This window comes from Nerophis ophidion, linkage group LG09 (assembly GCF_033978795.1).
Source record: "Nerophis ophidion isolate RoL-2023_Sa linkage group LG09, RoL_Noph_v1.0, whole genome shotgun sequence".
In the NCBI taxonomy this organism is placed as follows: Eukaryota; Metazoa; Chordata; class Actinopteri; order Syngnathiformes; family Syngnathidae; genus Nerophis; species Nerophis ophidion.
The window spans coordinates 12,884,424-12,904,728 of record NC_084619.1 but is presented as its reverse complement, the minus strand read 5'-3'; the positions used below and the strand labels follow the sequence as shown (position 1 = coordinate 12,904,728).

Genomic DNA, 20,305 nt, shown 5'->3' with positions numbered 1-20,305 from the left:
GTAGTGGACTCTCCTATTTCTGGGGCTGAGGTCGCTGAGGTAGTTAAAAAGCTCCTCGGCGGCAAGGCCCCGGGGGTGGATGAGATCCGCCCGGAGTTCCTTAAGGCTCTGGATGCTGTGGGGCTGTCTTGGTTGACAAGACTCTGCAGCATCGCGTGGACATCGGGGGCGGTACCTCTGGATTGGCAGACCGGGGTGGTGGTCCCTCTCTTTAAGAAGGGGGACCGGAGGGTGTGTTCCAACTATCGTGGGATCACACTCCTCAGCCTTCCCGGTAAGGTTTATTCAGGTGTACTGGAGAGGAGGCTTCGCCGGATAGTCGAACCTCGGATTCAGGAGGAACAGTGTGGTTTTCGTCCTGGTCGTGGAACTGTGGACCAGCTCTATACTCTCAGCAGGGTTCTTGAGGGTGCATGGGAGTTTGCCCAACCAGTCTACATGTGCTTTGTGGACTTGGAGAAGGCATTCGACCGTGTCCCTCGGGAAGTCCTGTGGGGAGTGCTCAGAGAGTATGGGGTATCGGAATGTCTTATTGTGGCAGTCCGCTCCCTGTATGATCAGTGTCAGAGCTTGGTCCGCATTGCTGGCAGTAAGTCGGACACGTTTCCAGTGAAGGTTGGACTCCGCCAAGGCTGTCCTTTGTCACCGATTCTGTTCATAACTTTTATGGACAGAATTTCTAGGCGCAGTCAAGGCGTTGAGGGGTTCCGGTTTGGTGGCCACGGGATTAGGTCTCTGCTTTTTGCAGATGATGTAGTCCTGATGGCTTCATCTGGCCGGGATCTTCAGCTCTCACTGGATCGGTTCGCAGCCGAGTGTGAAGCGACCGGAATGAGAATCAGCACCTCCAAGTCCGAGTCCATGGTTCTCGCCCGGAAAAGGGTGGAGTGCCATCTCCGGGTTGGGGAGGAGACCCTGCCCCAAGTGGAGGAGTTCAAGTACCTAGGAGTCTTGTTCACGAGTGGGGGAAGAGTGGATCGTGAGATCGACAGGCGGATCGGTGCGGCGTCTTCAGTAATGCGGACGTTGTATCGATCCGTTGTGGTGAAGAAGGAGCTGAGCCGGAAGGCAAAGCTCTCAATTTACCGGTCGATCTACGTTCCCTTCCTCACCTATGGTCATGAGCTTTGGGTCATGACCGAAAGGATAAGATCACGGGTACAAGCGGCCGAAATGAGTTTCCTCCGCCGGGTGGCGGGGCTCTCCCTTAGAGATAGGGTGAGAAGCTCTGCCATCCGGGAGGAGCTCAACGTAAAGCCGCTGCTCCTCCACATCGAGAGGAGCCAGATGAGGTGGTTCGGGCATCTGGTCAGGATGCCACCCGAACGCCTCCTTAGGGATGTGTTTAGGGCACGTCCAGCTGGTAGGAGGCCACGGGGAAGACCCAGGACACGTTGGAAAGACTATGTCTCCCGGCTGGCCTGGGAACGCCTCGGGATCCCCCGGGAAGAGCTAGACGAAGTGGCTGGAGATAGGGAAGTCTGGGCTTCCCTGCTTAGGCTGCTGCCCCCGCGACCCGACCTCGGATAAGCGGAAGATGATGGATGGATGGATGTTAACCTTAACCTTAAACTTGTTTTCATGTTCATTTCTAATTTTTTCATATATTGGTACACTAAAATTTTTTTTAGCCTAACAGAGGGGGCACCAGGACAAAACAGTCCTCAGGGAGTAAAGAATATAGAAAAATATGTGGCTGCATATTTTTCAAATGCTTTAAAATGTTTTTCCATCCATCCATTTCCTACCGCTTATACCCTTTGCGGTCCTTGCTGGTTCCTATCTCAGCTACAATCGGGCGGAAGGCGGTGTACACCCTGGACAAATCGCTACCTCACCACAGGGCCAACACAGATAGACAACATTCAAACTCACATTCACACACTAGTTAATTGTTAAAATATTGTTAACCTTAACCTTAACCCTGTTTTCATGTTAATTTCAATTTTTTTCATATATCAATACTCTTTAATTTTATTGTTGCCTAACAGAGTAGCACCAGGACAAAAAAGTCCTCAGGGACTTAAAGAATATAGACAAATATGTGGCTGCATATTTTTCAAATGCTTTAAAATGTTTTTGATTAGTAATATTCAATAGAGCTGTCAAAATTTAAAAAATTGACTTAACAAAATATGATTGCATTAATCATGTATATTATTTATTATAGTTATTTTACCTTGACCGCAATAAGGTCAGTGATCAGATCAATGCATACTTCAGTCCTCAGGGAGTAAAGATGAGCGAGGAGACGGACTGGTGTGATGGCGTGCAATTTTAACTCCAAAATACAGCCTGGAAGAATTTTAGATAAGCCTGTTACCAAGTTTTGTGCAAATAAATGACATGCATTACAGTAAAACATTTAAAAATGTTCCTGGATGATATTTTTAAACAACATTAATTTGTGTACAAATAAGTGGTCTTTAAAAAAATAAAAACAAATTATGAGCAAGTAATCACCTGTATCATCATGAATAATCCAAATTCCAAAATGTGTTTAATCTGATTAAAAAAAAATATATATATATTCATTTGACAGTGCAGGCATGATTTTACCCTGGTCCTTTAACATTTATTATATGGATGATAACTTATTTTATAGTTTTTTCCCAAATAAAACAACTGATGTTAGTAAGATGAAATGGGCATTCACAGGTTTAAAAAAATGTAAGCTATAAGCCTGGGATTGGGATATATGAGCAAAAAAAAAAAAAAATAGAAAAAGATATGAATCTAAAAAGGTTTTATTCACTTTTAACCTGCTGAGGACGTTTTTGTCCTGGTACTACGCTTTGCTATTACAGTAAGTTGTGTATGCTCTAGAGGGTAAAAAAAAAGACACAAAAGCGGAAGAATTTGAATTGAGTTGTGAAATTTGACAAATACATACAGTAACTGAATGCGTCTTTAAGGCAAAAAGAGCAGGACACATGAACAAGAATTATATGTTTAGGCCAGAATACTGTTTATTGTTTTTTAGGGGTGTCCCGATCAAATTTTGATGCTGAATATTGGTCCGATATCAGGCAAAAAACAAACAGGTATCGGATGATATCAGTTTGCATTTTAAATATTTGATATAAACTTCTGTTCTCTAAAAACTACATCAGGTTGGACCTATTTTAGTCAGGTCAATTACAAAAGGTAAACATTATGTAGCGGTACAGGGCAGAAGAAGACGGCACTGAGGCAGGGCTGTTGTTTGGCTATTTTCTATCAATAGGAAATGACGTGTGTAGTCAAACAAAATACTTTGTGTGAGAGGATGTGATGCGTCTAATTGGAGAGTGTTACCAGCAAGTGTTGAAGGTACATGTTGAGAGGAATGCGGAAGTCTGAAGAGGGCGAGGCTGTCTTGGAAGTCCGTGGGTTAAGGGCAGGAGAGAGGCGTCAGGGTCCGTAAGCAGGCGAGAGGTCGAGACCCGGGGAAGTAGCAAGAGGTCCGGGGAAGTCTGTGGAGACGAGACGCACAGCTCGAATCCAGGGAACATAGGGATACTGCGGTGGCGACGAAACGGGACACAACAGCGGAGGAGAAACTTGAGACAGTGAGAATGCACATGAAGAGGAGCTAGAGACGCGTGGGCTTACTGTACGATAGTGAAGTGAAGTGAAATATATTTATATAGCGCTTTTCTCTAGTGACTCAAAGCGCTTTACATAGTGAAATATCTATGTTACATTTAAACCAGTGTGGGGGGCACTGTGAGCAGGTGGGTAAAGTGTCTTGCTCAAGGACACAACGGCAGTGACTAGTATGACGGAAGCGGGAATCGAACCTGCAACCCTCAAGTTCCTTGCACGGCCACTCTACCAACCGAGCTATACCGCCCCAATACATACAGATGACTATGTTCTGGCACTGGAACGCAGGACGCGGGTTTAAATCGTGTGAGGCGTCCTCATCAGCGTCAGGTGCGATGATAGATGATTGAGGGGCTGTGGCCGCGGCTGGAGTGGAGAGCAAGTGGGCATGTCCAGAGGCACGCTCGGAGGAGCGCACCGAAGAATGCATAGCAGCATGCGCTCGAGCCATAACACATAAGGGGTGTTAAAAAAGAATCAGTACAAATTGATAACCGATTTCAACTGAAGAGATATGAATACTTCGCTTGGCAATCCTGTGGATCGATCTACATATAGTATGTTTCGGTCGATGTCCAGTTGGAAAATCATGAATCGGTTGCTTGTAGATCTACTACAAAATAAATAAATAAATGATAAATGGGTTGTACTTGTATAGCGCTTTTCTACCTTCAAGGTACTCAAAGCGCTTTGACATTACTTCCACATTTACCCATTCACACACACATTCACACACTGATGGAGGGAGCTGCCATGCAAGGCGCCAACCAGCACCCATCAGGAGCAAGGGTGAAGGGTCTTGCTCAGGACACAACGGACGTGACGAGGTTGGTTCTAGGTGGGATTTGAACCAGTGACCCTCGGGTTGCGCACGGCCACTCTTCCACTGCGCCACGCCGTCCCTAATAAGTCCGCTCTTATCTTCCCATATTTCTGTGATGAGGTAATACCAGAGTAAAGCAACAGAGCAACATGTCCGACAGCACTGAAAGAGATTACAAACAATCCGCCCACAAAGATCAAATCTAAAGTGTGGTTAACGTTTGGGTTTTAAAAAAAAAAAGACTGGTCAGTTGTATAAAAGTATGGCCATTTGTAATGTTTGGAAAACAGCGATAATGTAGTGGCAGGACGACTAATTTGAGAACACACCTGTTGTGGCGAGAGGAAGACACACAGGCCAGCGATAAGGGAGCTAGACTTAGACTTAGACTAACTTTATTGATGTAGTGATGTTAATGTTAGCAGAGCTACCAACTGACAAAACACCAACACTTAGCCACAACTCTTTGAGGTAATCACAGCATCTACTACGCTGTTCATTAGGGATGTATACCGATTACCGGGTTATTTTAGTACTGCTTAGTGCCTTGGGCACTAATGCACCCCCATACCATCACAGATGCTGGCTTTTGAACTTTGCGTTGATAACAGTCTGGATGGTTCGCTTCCCCTTTGGTCCGGATGACACAATGTTGAATATTTCCAAAAACAATTTCAAATGTGGACTCGTCAGACCACAGAACACTTTTCCACTTTGCATCAGTCCATCTTGGATGATTTCGGGCCCAGAGAAGCTGGCGGCATTTCTGGATGTTGTTGATAAATGGCTTTTGCCTTGCAGAGTAGACCTTTAACTTGCACTTACAGGTGTAGCCACAATCTGTATTTAGTGACAGTGATCGGAAACGCGGATGCCGAGCGGGGCTAAAAACAAAGCAGAAGGCTAATCCCCACAGAACACCACTTTCCTCCATCCCGAAGACGGATTTAGATGGAAAATGCGAGACTACTGGTCAGGGTAAGGAGTCAGTTAAATTAGAACAAGTTTTTTCTGCTTTGAGTGTTTCAGAGTTGGACATGTGTTTTACTGAGGTGGCTAACTATGATGCGTGCAGTTTATCAAAGCAACAAACAAACAATCGGAAAATCCCCGTTACTGAGGTGGCTAACCATGATGCGTGCAGTTTATCAAAGCAACAATCAAACAATCGGAAAATTCCTGTCGTATCAATTCCTAGATATGGTCGTAACTATACTAAATGCACTGGGCATAATAAACACAACATTATTAATATTGCTACTACGGATAATTTGATCAAAAACTCCCTAAAACAGCCCACTACCTATAATATAGGTTTTTTAAACATAAGATCATTGTCTCCTAAAACGTTGTTAGTTAATGATATTATCAGAGACAACAATCTTAACGTCATCGGTCTCAGCGAAACCTGGCTTAAACCAAACGACTTTTTTGCGCTAAATGAGGCATGTCCTCCTAACTTTACACATGCGCATATTGCCCGTCCGCTCAAAAGGGGTGGGGGGGTCGCACTAATATACAACGAAAACTTTAACCTTAGTCCTAACATAAATAATAAATATAAATCGTTTGAGGTGCTTACTATGAGGTCTGTCACACCGCTGCCTCTACACCTGGCTGTTATCTACCGCCCCCCAGGGCCCTATTCGGACTTTATTAATGAATTCTCAGAGTTCGTTGCTGATCTAGTGACACACGCCGATAATATAATCATAATGGGGGACTTTAATATCCATATGAATACCCCATCGGACCCACCGTGCGTAGCGCTCCAGACTGTAATTGATAGCTGTGGTCTCACACAAATAATAAATGAACCCACGCATCGCAACGGTAATACGATAGACCTAGTGCTTGTCAGGGGCATCAACGTTTCCAAAGTTACGATACTCCCGTATACTAAAGTATTGTCTGATCATTACCTTATAAAATTCGAGGTTCAGACGCATGTTCGTCAAACTAATAATAATAATAACTGCTATAGCAGCCGCAACATTAATACAGCCACAACGACAACTCCTGCTGACCTACTGCCCTCGGTAATGGCACCATTCCCAAAGTATGTGGGCTCTATTGATAACCTCACTAACAACTTTAACGACGCCCTGCGCGAAACCATTGATAACATAGCACCGCTAAAGTTAAAAAAGGCTCCAAAAAAGCGCACCCCGTGGTTTACAGAAGACACTAGAGCTCAGAAATTATTATGTAGAAAGCTGGAACGCAAATGGCGCACGACTAAACTTGAGGTGCACCATCAAGCATGGAGTGATGGTTTAATAACTTATAAACGCATGCTTACCTTAGCTAAAGCTAAATATTACTCAAATCTCATCCACCGTAATAAAAACGATCCTAAATTTTTGTTTAGTACGGTAGCATCGCTAACCCAACAAGGGACTCCTTCCAGTAGCTCAACCCACTCAGCTGATGACTTTATGCAATTCTTTAGTAAGAAAATTGAAGTCATTAGAAAGGAGATTAAAGACAATGCGTCCCAGCTACAACGGGGTTCTATTAACACTGACACGATTGTATATACGGCGGATACTGCCCTCCAAAATACTTTCTCTCGTTTTGAGGAAATAACATTAGAGGAATTGTTACAACGTGTAAATGGAATAAAACAGACAACATGTTTACTTGACCCTCTTCCTGGGAAACTGATCAAGGAGCTCTTTGTATTATTAGGTCCATCAGTGCTAAATATTATAAACTTATCACTCTCCTCGGGCACTGTTCCCCTAGCATTCAAAAAAGCGGTTATTCATCCTCTTCTTAAAAGACCTAACCTCGATCCTGACCTCATGGTAAACTACCGACCGGTGTCTCACCTTCCCTTTATTTCAAAAATCCTTGAAAAAATTGTTGCGGAGCAGTTAAATGAACACTTAGCGTCTAACAATCTATGTGAAACCTTTCAATCCGGTTTCAGGGCAAATCACTCCACGGAGACAGCCCTCGCAAAAATGACTAATGATCTATTGCTAACGATGGATTCTGATGCGTCATCTATGTTGCTGCTCCTCGATCTTAGCGCTGCTTTCGATACCGTCGATCATAATATTTTATTAGAACGTATCAAAACACGAATTGGTATGTCAGACTTAGCCCTGTCTTGGTTTAACTCTTATCTTACTGATAGGATGCAGTGTGTCTCCCATAACAATGTGACCTCGGACTACGTTAAGGTAACGTGTGGAGTTCCCCAGGGTTCGGTCCTTGGCCCTGCACTCTTCAGCATCTACATGCTGCCGCTAGGTGACATCATACGCAAATACGGTATTAGCTTTCACTGTTATGCTGATGACACCCAACTCTACATGCCCCTAAAGCTGACCAACACGCCGGATTGTAGTCAGCTGGAGGCGTGTCTTAATGAAATTAAACAATGGATGTCCGCTAACTTTTTGCAACTCAACGCCAAAAAAACGGAAATGCTGATTATCGGTCCTGCTAGACACCGAACTCTATTTAATAATACAACTCTAACATTTGACAACCAAACAATTAAACAAGGCGACACGGTAAAGAATCTGGGTATTATCTTCGACCCAACTCTCTCCTTTGAGGCACACATTAAAAGCGTTACTAAAACGGCCTTCTTTCATCTCCGTAATATCGCTAAAATTCGCTCCATTCTGTCCACTAAAGACGCTGAGATCATTATCCATGCGTTTGTTACGTCTCGCCTCGACTACTGTAACGTATTATTTTCGGGTCTCCCCATGTCTAGCATTAAAAGATTACAGTTGGTACAAAATGCGGCTGCTAGACTTTTGACAAGAACAAGAAAGTTTGATCACATTACGCCTGTACTGGCTCACCTGCACTGGCTTCCTGTGCACTTAAGATGTGACTTTAAGGTTTTACTACTTACGTATAAAATACTACACGGTCTAGCTCCATCTTATCTTGCCGATTGTATTGTACCATATGTCCCGGCAAGAAATCTGCGTTCAAAGGACTCCGGCTTATTAGTGATTCCCAAAGCCCAAAAAAAGTCTGCGGGCTATAGAGCATTTTCCGTTCGGGCTCCAGTACTCTGGAATGCCCTCCCGGTAACAGTTCGCGATGCCACCTCAGTAGAAGCATTTAAGTCTCACCTTAAAACTCATTTGTATACTCTAGCCTTTAAATAGACTCCCTTTTTAGACCAGTTGATCTGCCGTTTCTTTTCTTTTTCTTCTATGTCCCACTCTCCCGTGTGGAGGGGGTCCGGTCCGATCCGGTGGCCATGTACTGCTCGCCTGTGTATCGGCTGGGGACATCTCTGCGCTGCTGGTCCGCCTACGCTTGGGATGGTTTCCTGCTGGCTCCGCTGTGAACGGGACTCTCGCTGCTGTGTCTTGGATCCTCTTTGGACTGGACTCTCGCGACTGTGTTGGATCCATTATGGATTGAACTTTCACAGTATCATGTTAGACCCGCTCGACATCCATTGCTTTCCTCCTCTCTAAGGTTCTCATAGTCATCATTGTCACCGACGTCCCACTGGGTCATTATTGTCACCAATGTCCCACTGGGTGTGAGTTTTCCTACCGAGGATGTCGTGGTGGTTTGTGCAGCCCTTTGAGACACTAGTGATTTAGGGCTATATAAGTAAACATTGATTGATTGATTGATTTTCTGAAGTGTTCCTGAGCCCATGTGGTGATATCCTTTCGAGATTGATTGCTGTCTGAGGGATCGAAGGTCACGGTCATTCAATGTTGGTTTTCGGCCACGCTGCTTACGTGGAGGGATTTCTCCAGTTTTTCTGAACTTTTTGATGATATTATGGACCGTAGATGTTGAAATCCCTAAGTTTCTTGCAATTCCACTTTGAGAAACGTTGTTCTTAAACTGTTTGACTATTTGCTCACACAGTTGTGGACAAAGGGGTGTACCTCACCCCATCCTTTCTTGTGAAAGACTGGGCGTTTTTTGGGAAGCTGTTTTTATACCCAATCATGGCGCCCACCTGTCACCAATTAGCCTGAACACCTGTGTGCTTGGATGTTCCAAATAAGTGTTTGATGAGCATCCCTCAACTCTATCAGTATTTATTGCCACGTTTCCCAACTTCTGTTTCACGTGTTGCTGGCATCAAATTCTAAAGTTAAATATTTGCAAAAAAAAGAATGTTTATCAGTTTGAACATCAAATATGTTGTCTTTGTAGCATATTCAATTGAATATGGGTTGAAAATGATTCGCAAATCATTGGTCCTTCTGGACCGACCGACTCTGGACGAACGATACTGCTACCGCCATTTATTTTTATCCAGCTGATCATGGTAATTATGAAATACAGGAGCAGGGTGCGGGTAGGAGTCTGTTTTAATTCTTCCAGGCCAGACAAAAAATACAAAAACTCAAACAGGAGTCAAATGTGGAGCTATAAAAACAAGATAGTCACCAGGGGCAAACAGCGATAAAGTCTTAGACTAGGAAAAATACACAAGCGTGGTGAAAACAAGAACCAACGTAAACGTCGTAAATGTTCTGGGTGATTGAAATATATAAAAGGGAGTGATTAGTAGGAACACTAATTACTAAACAAGGACAGGAGTGTAGAATTAGTGAAACGGAAGGAAAGAGGGCCAAGCATGGAAACAGACTATCATAGGGAACAAAAACACAAAACATAAATCAAGTCGGGTCATGACAGCACACCCTTAGTAAACATGGTAGGCTATATGAAACTGGAACTACCAGCTAGCCAACAGCTAAGCACACAATAGCTCACAAGCTAGATATACGTAATTATTTCAAAATATTGATAATCTCCCCATTTGTATGTAAAAAACAAATATAACATAATTATAGTTAATAATAGACATACAAAGTCTGTAAGGCTGAAGCGTTTTAGAAAGCATCTAGAATCAAACGTGTCCGCATTATTTAATTAACTGCATCAATGAATTGGTGTGGCTACTCGGCGTTGCCAAAAAACAGATTACCACTCCACTTCAACTTAATGACAGCAAATGTCTGTCATAACATTAGTGTTTTTTTTATACCTATCATGGTTCTCTGAGTAATTTCACCTGATATAGCCTATGAAAATAATAAAAGTATGTACTATGATTTTTGCAAATATTGTATCGGATTAATATCGGTATTAGCCAATAATCAAGGTTCCCCTATCTGTAATGCATCGGAAGGGAAAACATCAGGATACTCCTTACTCCTTTTAGGGCAGGGGTAAGGAACCTATGGCTTTCGAGTCAGTTGTGGCTCTTTTGATGACTGCATCTGGCTCTCAGATAAAACTTAGCTGACATAGCTTAACATGATAAGTAATGAATAATTCCGCTGGTAATCACAGTGTTAAAAATAATGTTCAAAATATAAAACATTCTCATGCATTTTAATCCATCTATCCGTTTCTACCGCACCTGTTTAAGAAGTCGCATTAAAAACCTCTAAAGCATAGGTGTCAAACTCTGGCCCGCGGGCCAAATTTGACCCGCCGTGTAATTTCATTTGGCACTTGAGGCAATATCAAATTAACATAAAAGCTGGCCCGCCGGTGTAATACAGCGGTGCCGCCGTAACACCGCATTCACCGATTTCCCGGGAGACTCTCGAATTTCAGTTTCCCTCCCGAAAATCTCCCGGTGCAACCATTCTCCCGAATTCCACCCAGACAACAATATTGGGGGTGTGCCTCAAAGGCACTGCCTTTAGCGTCCCCTATAACCTGTCGTCAAGTCTGTTTTTCCTCCTCACAAACAGCGTGCCGGCCCAGTCATGTAATATCTGTGGCTTCTAGTACACATGTAAGTAAATGCAAGGCATACTTGATCAACAGCATACAGGTCACACTGAGGGTGGCCATATAAACAACTTTAACAGTGTTACAAATATGCGCCACACTGTGAACCCACACCAAACAAGAATGACCAACACATTTCGGGAGAACATCCGCCCCATAACATAACATAAACACAACAGAACAAATACCCAGAACCCTTTGCAGCACTAACCCTTCCGGACCGCTACAATATACACCCCCTCCCCGCTACCAACAAACCCCGCCCCACTAACCCCGCCCACCTGAGCCCTGACATTAACTGGGCAGTAAAAAGGCCTGAATGGTTGATTTATTCGTTATTTTATTTTCAAATGTATTAGCCTCTGTTAATATTTACCTCAGAAGGCTGCAAATACAAAAGAGGCATTCAATTTTCATTTAAATTTGATTTGATATGCCATTGATATTTTTTAATTATTATTGTTATTATTATTTGAAACTCAATTTTGCATGTCACTAGAAAGTTATATAAGCCCTGCTTGTTCGATATTCAATGAAAAACTTGTTTGGGTCCCTATTATAAGGTTAATTTGTTCAACCTCGGTCCGCGGCTTTGTTAAGTTTTAAATTTTGGCCCATTCTGTATTTGAGTTTGACACCCCTGCTCTAAAGGCTTTGTGGCCGCATGCGTGGACAGCACCTTTTAGCTCTTATTTCCAAAATTGTGTACACTACTAAATTGGGGTCTTATGGCCGCTTATGTGGACACTTATACTGCCATCTGGTGGTGTCAGAAGAGTATAACATACAATGAAATTGGAAAAAAAAGTGTAAAAATAAGAATTAGCATGTCATTAAACATGAAGTACACATATGTGTACTTATGGACTAAGTACATCATATCAAAATATTATTCTTAGTTATTATTCTAATTAGGGCCCAATAAGCCCAAATAGCAAAGAGAAAAAAAAAGAAAAAAACACATGTAAACAAACAGCTTGGGCCTTAAGAGGTCAGAAGTATTTTATTTATTATTGGTTAGCTTCAGAATAACAATGTTATAAAAAAAAATAAGGGACTTATTTTACTCTAAAAACGTTGGTCTTCCAAAAAATACATGCATTAAGTTGTATTCAGTGATAAAAAAATATTATATGGCTCTCACGGAAAAACATTTCCAAATATTTGGCTTTCATGGCTCTTTCAGCCAAAAAGGTTCCTGACCCCTGTTTTAGGGGAACAATACATTTGTGTAAAATAGTTATTTATGGGAGTTTTGTATTTGAGTTTAAAAACAGCCTCACCATGTGCTGTATTTATCAAAAAAATAATAGTACAGGCAACACCGTATGGGAACATGTTTTCACCCTTTTGTCTGCAGCGGTTCAAGAGTAGATTTACCCTGACGTATGTGAAACATTTCATACTCCTTTCACTTGTCATAGCTGAACTACCTTCTATGTTGCTGAGCCACCAATCAAGCAGCTGTGACACCTGCCACAGCCGTCCCGGATTACCTGGAGCTCCAGGAGATTCAGGACCTCCAGGCATCAACGGACTTCCTGGCCTAACTGGAGCCCGAGGACAGCCAGGCTACCCAGGTCGTCAAGGGCATCCCGGTCATAATGGTCTAAAAGGTATAAGCCAAAAATGAATTGCTCTATGTCAAAGTCAATAATGTGTTAACTATAAGTTCCTTTCACGCGATGAACGTGCATGCGTCCTGACTCCATTGAGACCCTCGGTTTATTCCGTAGCGTGGGGAAATGTCATGGCCTACAATTACTGTTGAGCCACAAGCTCGGAAGTCGTGATTAGAAATGCACAAAGAAAGGGGGACATTATGGAAATCCCATGTCCAAAGTCATGCCAAATTGTTCTCCCGACAAGACAAGACTATTTGATCCTAGATTGCTGTCAGAGGGCATCACTGCAGTAATTGCCTGCTGGCGTGCTTTATTCTACCGTGCCAGAGGCTGTTCGCCTTGGAGACCTGCTGCGGTTGTCTGCTGGCGCGCTTTGCTGCTTGCAGAGGTGGAGCTTCAGTTACGGATTTGGATTACAGTTCAGTGCATTGAAAACATAAAATGCAAATTGTTGCACTAACTGCTTCAGTAAGATGTAATAAAAACGCGGCATGAAAAAAGACAGTAGAGAGAAGTTCTAGAGTCATTTTATGTCGTCAAAATACTTATTTCTATTACAATCACACACTTCTGGCTTCACATCCGGTCTAACTACCTTGAATTTCCGCCGGGGCGCTAATTAATTTAAAACCTCTTCTCACTCCTGCGCTTACCAAAGGCATGCGGTAAAAGTTAGCATACGCTAATTAATTTAAAGCCTCTTCTCACTCCGGCACTTACCAAAGGTATGCAGTAAAAATTTGAGTGTGATGTAAGCTTGGACCTTAAATTCTACTGACTAGCTCTTAATCTTCTTCCCTTTATGCAATTTTAAATGACCGGTATTGAAATCAGCCTCCTCCATTTTGAAAATGATGACAGGAGAAGTGTCACTCGTGACGTCACGAGTTTGACCAGGCGGTAATACTAAGCATGCGCTAATTATTTTGGGAAGCCAGTTTGACCCGGCAGTAATTCAAGGCAGGCGCATACTATATGCCCTGCGGCAATTCAAGGAAATACGGGAATCACAAAATGAAAAATCGTCTTAACATTACGATCATGCTTTGCCGAATATATTTTGTAATGTAATCTGTGATATTTCTACCAAAATAAAAAAGAATACATTTAAATGAAGTGTATATTTAAAAAAAAAAATCTGATTACAGAATGTTTAGCAGGCTGAGTATTACATGTTATTAATAAATAGAGAAGGCTAAAACATTCTCATGCAGAGATAAGCATACCATTAACTTATGCAACATGTTAAGTTAAGTTAAAGTTCAATTACCAACTAGGTGTGGTGAAATGTGTCCTCTGCATTTGACCCATCCCCTTGATCACCCCATGGTGTCACAGTTTGTTTATGACGAACCCCAAGATGCAGAGAAGGAGGCAGGCATTGAATGAGAAAACATGGTTTTAATTTAACACCAAGACAAAACCAAACATAAGGGTACAAACAAAAAGCGCGCACGAGGCGGATAACAAACTAAAAGAGCTAGCATGGGAGCTAGAAGATAGCAAACTAGGCTATGAACAAACAAAACTGGAAGCAGGGAACAGTAAGCTATAAACAGCTACCAAATATAGCTGTAACGACCCGGCACGACACGACACGACAGGAGCGACAATACAGAAGTGACAATACATGACAATAATCCAGCACTGACTGGAGGACAAAAGCAGGTAAAAATAGGAGTGGGCTGATTGACGCCAGGTGTGGTCAGGTGCCAATCAGCTGCATCTGAGGGGAAACAGCGCTCAGGGAGAAAGACAGGAAACCAACAAAATAAGAGCGCTGACAGGAAATACTACACACACAGGAAAAAACTAGAACACAAACAAACTGTCAGGGACCAGCCTGACACATGGGAAGGGAGGGGAGCAGTGGGTAGCAGCTCCCCTCATTTATGGTGATTTAATTCCAATTCCAATTGCAATTCCAACCTTTGATGCTGAGTGCCAAGCAGGGAGGCAATGGGTCCCATTTTTTTATAGTCTTTGGTTGAACTCCCAACCTACCAATCTCAGGGTGGACACTCTAACCACTAGGGCACTGTAATGTGCAGAATATCAGAAGCATTTATTCAGGTAGAAATATCACAGATTACGTGATTAAACATCCTTGACAATCAAACCACGACCGTATTACCATGAACTGATTAACGTGGACCCCGACTTAAACAAGTTGAAAAACTTATTCGGATGTTACCATTTAGTGGTCAATTGTACGGAATATGTACTGTACTTTGCAATCTACTAATAAAGTCTCAATCAATCAAACAAAAACAATCCACATTTTGTGTTATTAATGTGTGATACTTGTACCTAAGCATGGTGTAGCTCCTCCTCTAAATGCAAGTGCTCCTACAGCTGGAATACAAATTGTGTATTCCTAGGAAATAAAAAATGTGGCAAGTCACTAACGCACTGCAGGTAATTTTTTTTAATCATCATTAAAATATTGTTTATGTTTAAAAAACATTTCAGTAAAAGTAATTGTCCACACATGGTATTAAAAACTTGAAAATGATTCGTCTAGGGTACACTTAATAATGAAAATTATATCTCTCTCTGATGATCACGATTGATTTTGAGTTGACTGAGAACAGTGCGATTGACCGCGATCAATACTTTAATGTTTTTAATAATTTGTTACACGCAAACCTTTAGTAGATCATGCCCAAAGTGTTCTAAGAAGAATGATTTTGCTTATAGGTGAACCTGGTCCTAAGGGTGAAATTGGAAACCCAGGACGAACCACACATGGCGATCAAGGACCACCTGGACCTCCAGGTAGATGATACTTTCATTTAAAGGGGAACATTATCACAATTTCAGAAGGGTTAAAACCAATAAAAATCAGTTCGCAGTGGCTTATTTTATTTTTCAAAATTTTTTCAAAATGTTACCCATCCCGGAATATCCCTAAAAAAAACTTTTAAAGTGCTTGATTTTCGCTATCTGTGAAGTCACCGTCCATTTTCCTGTGACGTCATCCAGTGATGCCAATACAAACAAACAATGGTGGATAGCACAGCAAAATATAGCGACATTACCTCGGATTCAGACTTGGATTTCAGCGACTTAAGCGATTCAACGGATTACGCATGTATTGAAACGGATGGTTGGAGTATGGAGGCAGATAGCGAAAACGAAATTGAAGAAGAAACTGAAGCTATTGAGCGAATAGCTATTGACGCTATTCGGCCATGTCTGCCTTAGCATCGCCGGTAGAACGTGCAGACCAAACGATCGGAAGTTTCGCTTCTTGTGACACTGGATCAACTTAAATCCGTCGATTGGTAAGTGTTTGTTTGGCATTAAATGTGGGTGAAGGGAAACGCTGGATGCAAATATAGTTTCAAATGTACATACAGCTAGCCTAAATAGCATGTTAGCATCGATTAGCTCGCAGTCATGCCACGACCAAATATGTCTGATTAGCACATAAGTCTACAACATCAACAAAACTCACCTTTGTGAGTTTGTTGATTTTATCGTTGCAAATGGATCTGCAGGTTATCCATACATCTCTGTGCCATGTCTGCCTTAGCATCGCCGGTAAAATATGCAGACACTCCGGCACATTCAATGGGGGTCTGGCGGCAGATTTCTTTGACTCTATCGTTGGAAATGCATCTACTTTGAGTGTCGCAGGGTATCCACACAATCTTGCCATCTCCGTTGTAGCGTAGCTTTTGTCGGTAAAGTGTGCGGAGCAAACGACTGAGCATTTCGTCGGCTTTCCCCACACCCTCGTATTTTGAACAGATTTCGTCCAATTTCTTGCCACTTTCGCATCTTCGGGCCAGTGGTGCAACTTGAATCCCTCCCTGTTAGTGTTGTTACACCCTCCGACAACGCACCGACAAGGCATGATGTCTCCAAGGTTCCAGAAAATAGTCGAAAAAACGGAAAATGTTTGAGAAAATGGCGGCTTTATTACCTAGGTGACGTCACTTTTTGACGTCATCGCTCCGAGAGCGATAAATAGAAAGGTGTTTAATCAGCCAAAATTCACCCATTTGGAGTTTGGAAATCGGTTAAAGGGGAACATAATCACCAAACCTATGCAAGCATCAATATATACCTTGATGTTGGAGAAAAAAGACCATGTATTTTTTTAACCGATTTCCGAACTCTAAATGGGTGAATTTTGGCAAATTAAAAGCCTTTCTGTTTATCGGTCTTTTAGCGATGACGTCAGAACGTGACGTCACCGAGGTAATACACCCGCCATATTCATTTTCACATTACAAAGCTGTTATTTTCCGTTTTTTCGACTATTTTTTGGAACCTTGGAGACATCATGCCTCGTCGGTGTGTTGTCGGAGGGTGTAACAACACTAACAGGGAGGGATTCAAGTTGCACCACTGGCAAGAAATCTGCCGCCAGACCCCCATTGAATTTGCCAGAGTGTCTTCACATTTGACCGGCGATGCTCAGACAGACATGGCACAGAGATGTATGGATAACCTGCAGATGCATTTGCAACGATTAAGTCAACGAAATCACAAAGGTGAGTTTTGTTGATGTTGTTGACTTATGTGCTAATCAGACATATTTGGTCACGGCATGACTGCCAGCTAATCGATGCTAACATGCTACGCTAATCGATGCTAACATGCTATTTACGCTAGCTGTATGTACATTTGAAACTAGATACCCACACTTAATGCGAAACAAACACTTACCAATCGACGGATTTAAGTTGCTCCAGTGTCACAAGATGCGAAAGTCCTGATCGTTTGGTCTGTACATTTTACCGGCGATGCTAATAAGGCAGCCATGCTATGGGCCACTTCATTAGGTACACCGACGCTATGGCCGAATAGCGTCAATAGCTATTCGCTCAATAGCTTCAATTTCTTCTTCAATTTCGTTTTAGCTATCTGCCTCCATACTCCGACCATCTGTTTCAATACATGCCTAATCTGTTGAATTGCTTAAGCCGCTGAAATCCGAGTCTGAATCCGAGCTAATGTCGCTATATCTTGCTGTGGTAACCGCCATTTTGTTTGTATTGGCAGCACTGTATGACGTCACAGGGAAATGGATAGTGGTTTCGGAGATAGCGAAAATAAGGCACTTTAAAGCTTTATTTAGGGATATTCCGGGACCGGTAAAATTTTGCAAAAAACTTCAAAAATCACAACAAGCCACTGGGAACTGATTTGTATTGTTTTTAACCCTTTTGAAATTGTGATAATTTTCTCCTTTAAAAAAATATATGGTCTTTTTTCTAAAACATCAAGGTATATATTGACGCTTGCATAGGTCTGGTGATAATGTTCCCCTTTAACAGTCTTAGTATTAAATGTTACTGCAATTCATTTTTTTATTTTTTTCACCTAAACAGGTCCTAACGGCTATGGCAAACCGGGTACCGCAGGTAAGCCTGGTGCACCTGGTCGGAACGGGGTGCAGGGTAAAAGCGGTAATGCCGGCCTTCCTGGCCAGCCTGGGGTGTGTGATCCTTCCTTTTGCTATGGCAGCATGATGAGGAGGGCCCACTACAGCAAAGGACCAAACTATTGACACTCGCTGTGTGACACAAACCAAAGCATTCTCAGGAAAACATCATCCTTAAAGTAACAAATGGACCTCTTTAGAGTAAAAGCCCATCACATATTGTTTATTTTGGACTATTGAAGTTAATGCTTTTAAAAAGATGTTGGTGCCTTTTAATGTCTAACATGTTCCGTGATCTCATATTGCCCCCTGGTGACAGATTGCAATATGAAAGTTGACCCCTTTAAACTTTTTCCACTTAGGACCGCAGACTGAAAAATCAAAGCAAGTGGGGGCCATTTTAACATTTACCAATACAATATATGTATAACTAATTAACATTTAGGCCTCCACTCAGGCTTGATCCCGGGGACCCCAAAGGGTTTTGGTCCGAAAAATATGAAAAATGTGTCATTATTCAGTATTATTTTGTTTTATTATTATTCAAGTTTTAAATCTCCAGATCAACATTAGGTCCATCTGTCAATGTAATGATTTTAAAGATTTAAGTTGTATGCTCTGAATGTCAAAGAAAAAAACCCCACAAAATATGCAATATTATCACCCGATATTTTTTTAAGTGGAATATTTGAGATTATATAATAATTGGAGCATTTAAAAAGGTCAATAACTCATAACACCATTGATTTTGATTCATTATTATTTTTGGAGCAATGACACTTAAAAAAAAAAATCACACTAAAATTATTTGGGATCCAAAAGGGTCGTACTCATTAAAGTGTTAAAAAATAAATTATACCTTTTTTTTTTACTGTTTACTTTCAACACAATAATCTCGAGATCAACTTCAGATTTATCCGTCAATTATAAGTTTTACTGTTGTTTAGGTTTTTTGTTTGTTCATTATAAGCCCTTCTTTAAAAAAAAAACAGCTCAGTTTTTTATATGGCAAACACAAAATATGCATCATTTTCCCCCAAAAATATCTCAAAGTGGAAAATTTAACGTGACGTAACTGGAGTCAATAATTCATAATGGCATTGATTTTGATTCATTATTATTTATTAAAGAAATAAACAGCCTGCATGGCAGCTTTGTGTTATTAGAGTAAACATTGCAGCATTTTCTTGTTACATTTCACCCGTTTGCTCCTAATTTTTACATTTTAAAAATTTTTCAGTCGTATTTTTAAAATGTGCCGTGGGGCCGTTAAAAAATTACCTGTGGGCCTCAAATGGGTCCCGGGCCGCACTCTGGACACCCCTGGCTTATGATGAAGATCAGTGGTCCGCAAACTCTTTTTAATTCCACCTAAGCCATATTCAAAATGTGTATTTCTGTACAAAAGCACTCTAAATGTGCCTTTAGCTATAATAACTGGCATTATTTTTTGTTCTGAAAGCATTCAGTCTGACTGAACTTTTCTTTAGAAATCGCCACAATCGACAAAGACTCACCATTTAGGAGTATAAGGGTATTTATTCACGAGATTGTAGGCTGGCATTATGTCTCTTAGTGAATTATATTCCTCAGGCCCTTCATTCCTGTAGCACGTATTTGTTTCTTATTTATAATTCTGAGTCTGAGTCATATATGTGGATTTTTTTCCCCCCAGCATTGCCATGTTTTATGTTTTTGTAAAACTTGTTTCCAGTTTTATCCAAATTAAACCATCCTTTTAAATGTTTTCTTTATTTCAAGAGTTCATCAAACACCATTTAGTGTTGCATATATGTTTGTTATTGTCAGCGGCGTGTGTTCTTTCTTACTGCTAAAATGTTGATTCAAATATGTTAAAAATATTTTTTTTCGTTGTCGTGGCCTTTTTGTATATGTCCCAGAATGCATTGCAAAAGCTGGTGGCGTCAGTGCTACATGGTGTTTCTCATTAGCACTCATAAAATAATAGTTATTATGTGCTTGGTGTTTCTGTATTTTTGTCAAATTTGCAGATAAAGGTCATAAAGCTGTGTCGTCATCAGAAAAGTCAATTAAATAACTACAAAAACAAGAAGCACACGGCAAAAACTGAAATTTAAATAAGATTAA

General features: G+C 41.5%; 1 protein-coding gene across 3 annotated transcripts in view; it reads left to right on the top strand.

Moving 5' to 3' along the window:
* Nucleotides 1-19,939, top strand: part of col21a1 (collagen, type XXI, alpha 1) — a 113,895-nt gene extending 93,956 nt beyond the window's left edge. For all 3 annotated transcript variants that reach the window (XM_061910344.1, XM_061910346.1, XM_061910345.1), the window contains 3 exons: nucleotides 12,598-12,789; nucleotides 15,499-15,576; nucleotides 18,144-19,939. In XM_061910344.1, the coding sequence (XP_061766328.1) occupies nucleotides 12,598-12,789; nucleotides 15,499-15,576; nucleotides 18,144-18,322 (449 nt within the window). In that variant the 3' untranslated portion in view covers nucleotides 18,323-19,939. The remainder of the gene's footprint in view (nucleotides 1-12,597; nucleotides 12,790-15,498; nucleotides 15,577-18,143) is intronic.
* The last annotated feature ends 366 nt before the right edge of the window (nucleotides 19,940-20,305 follow it).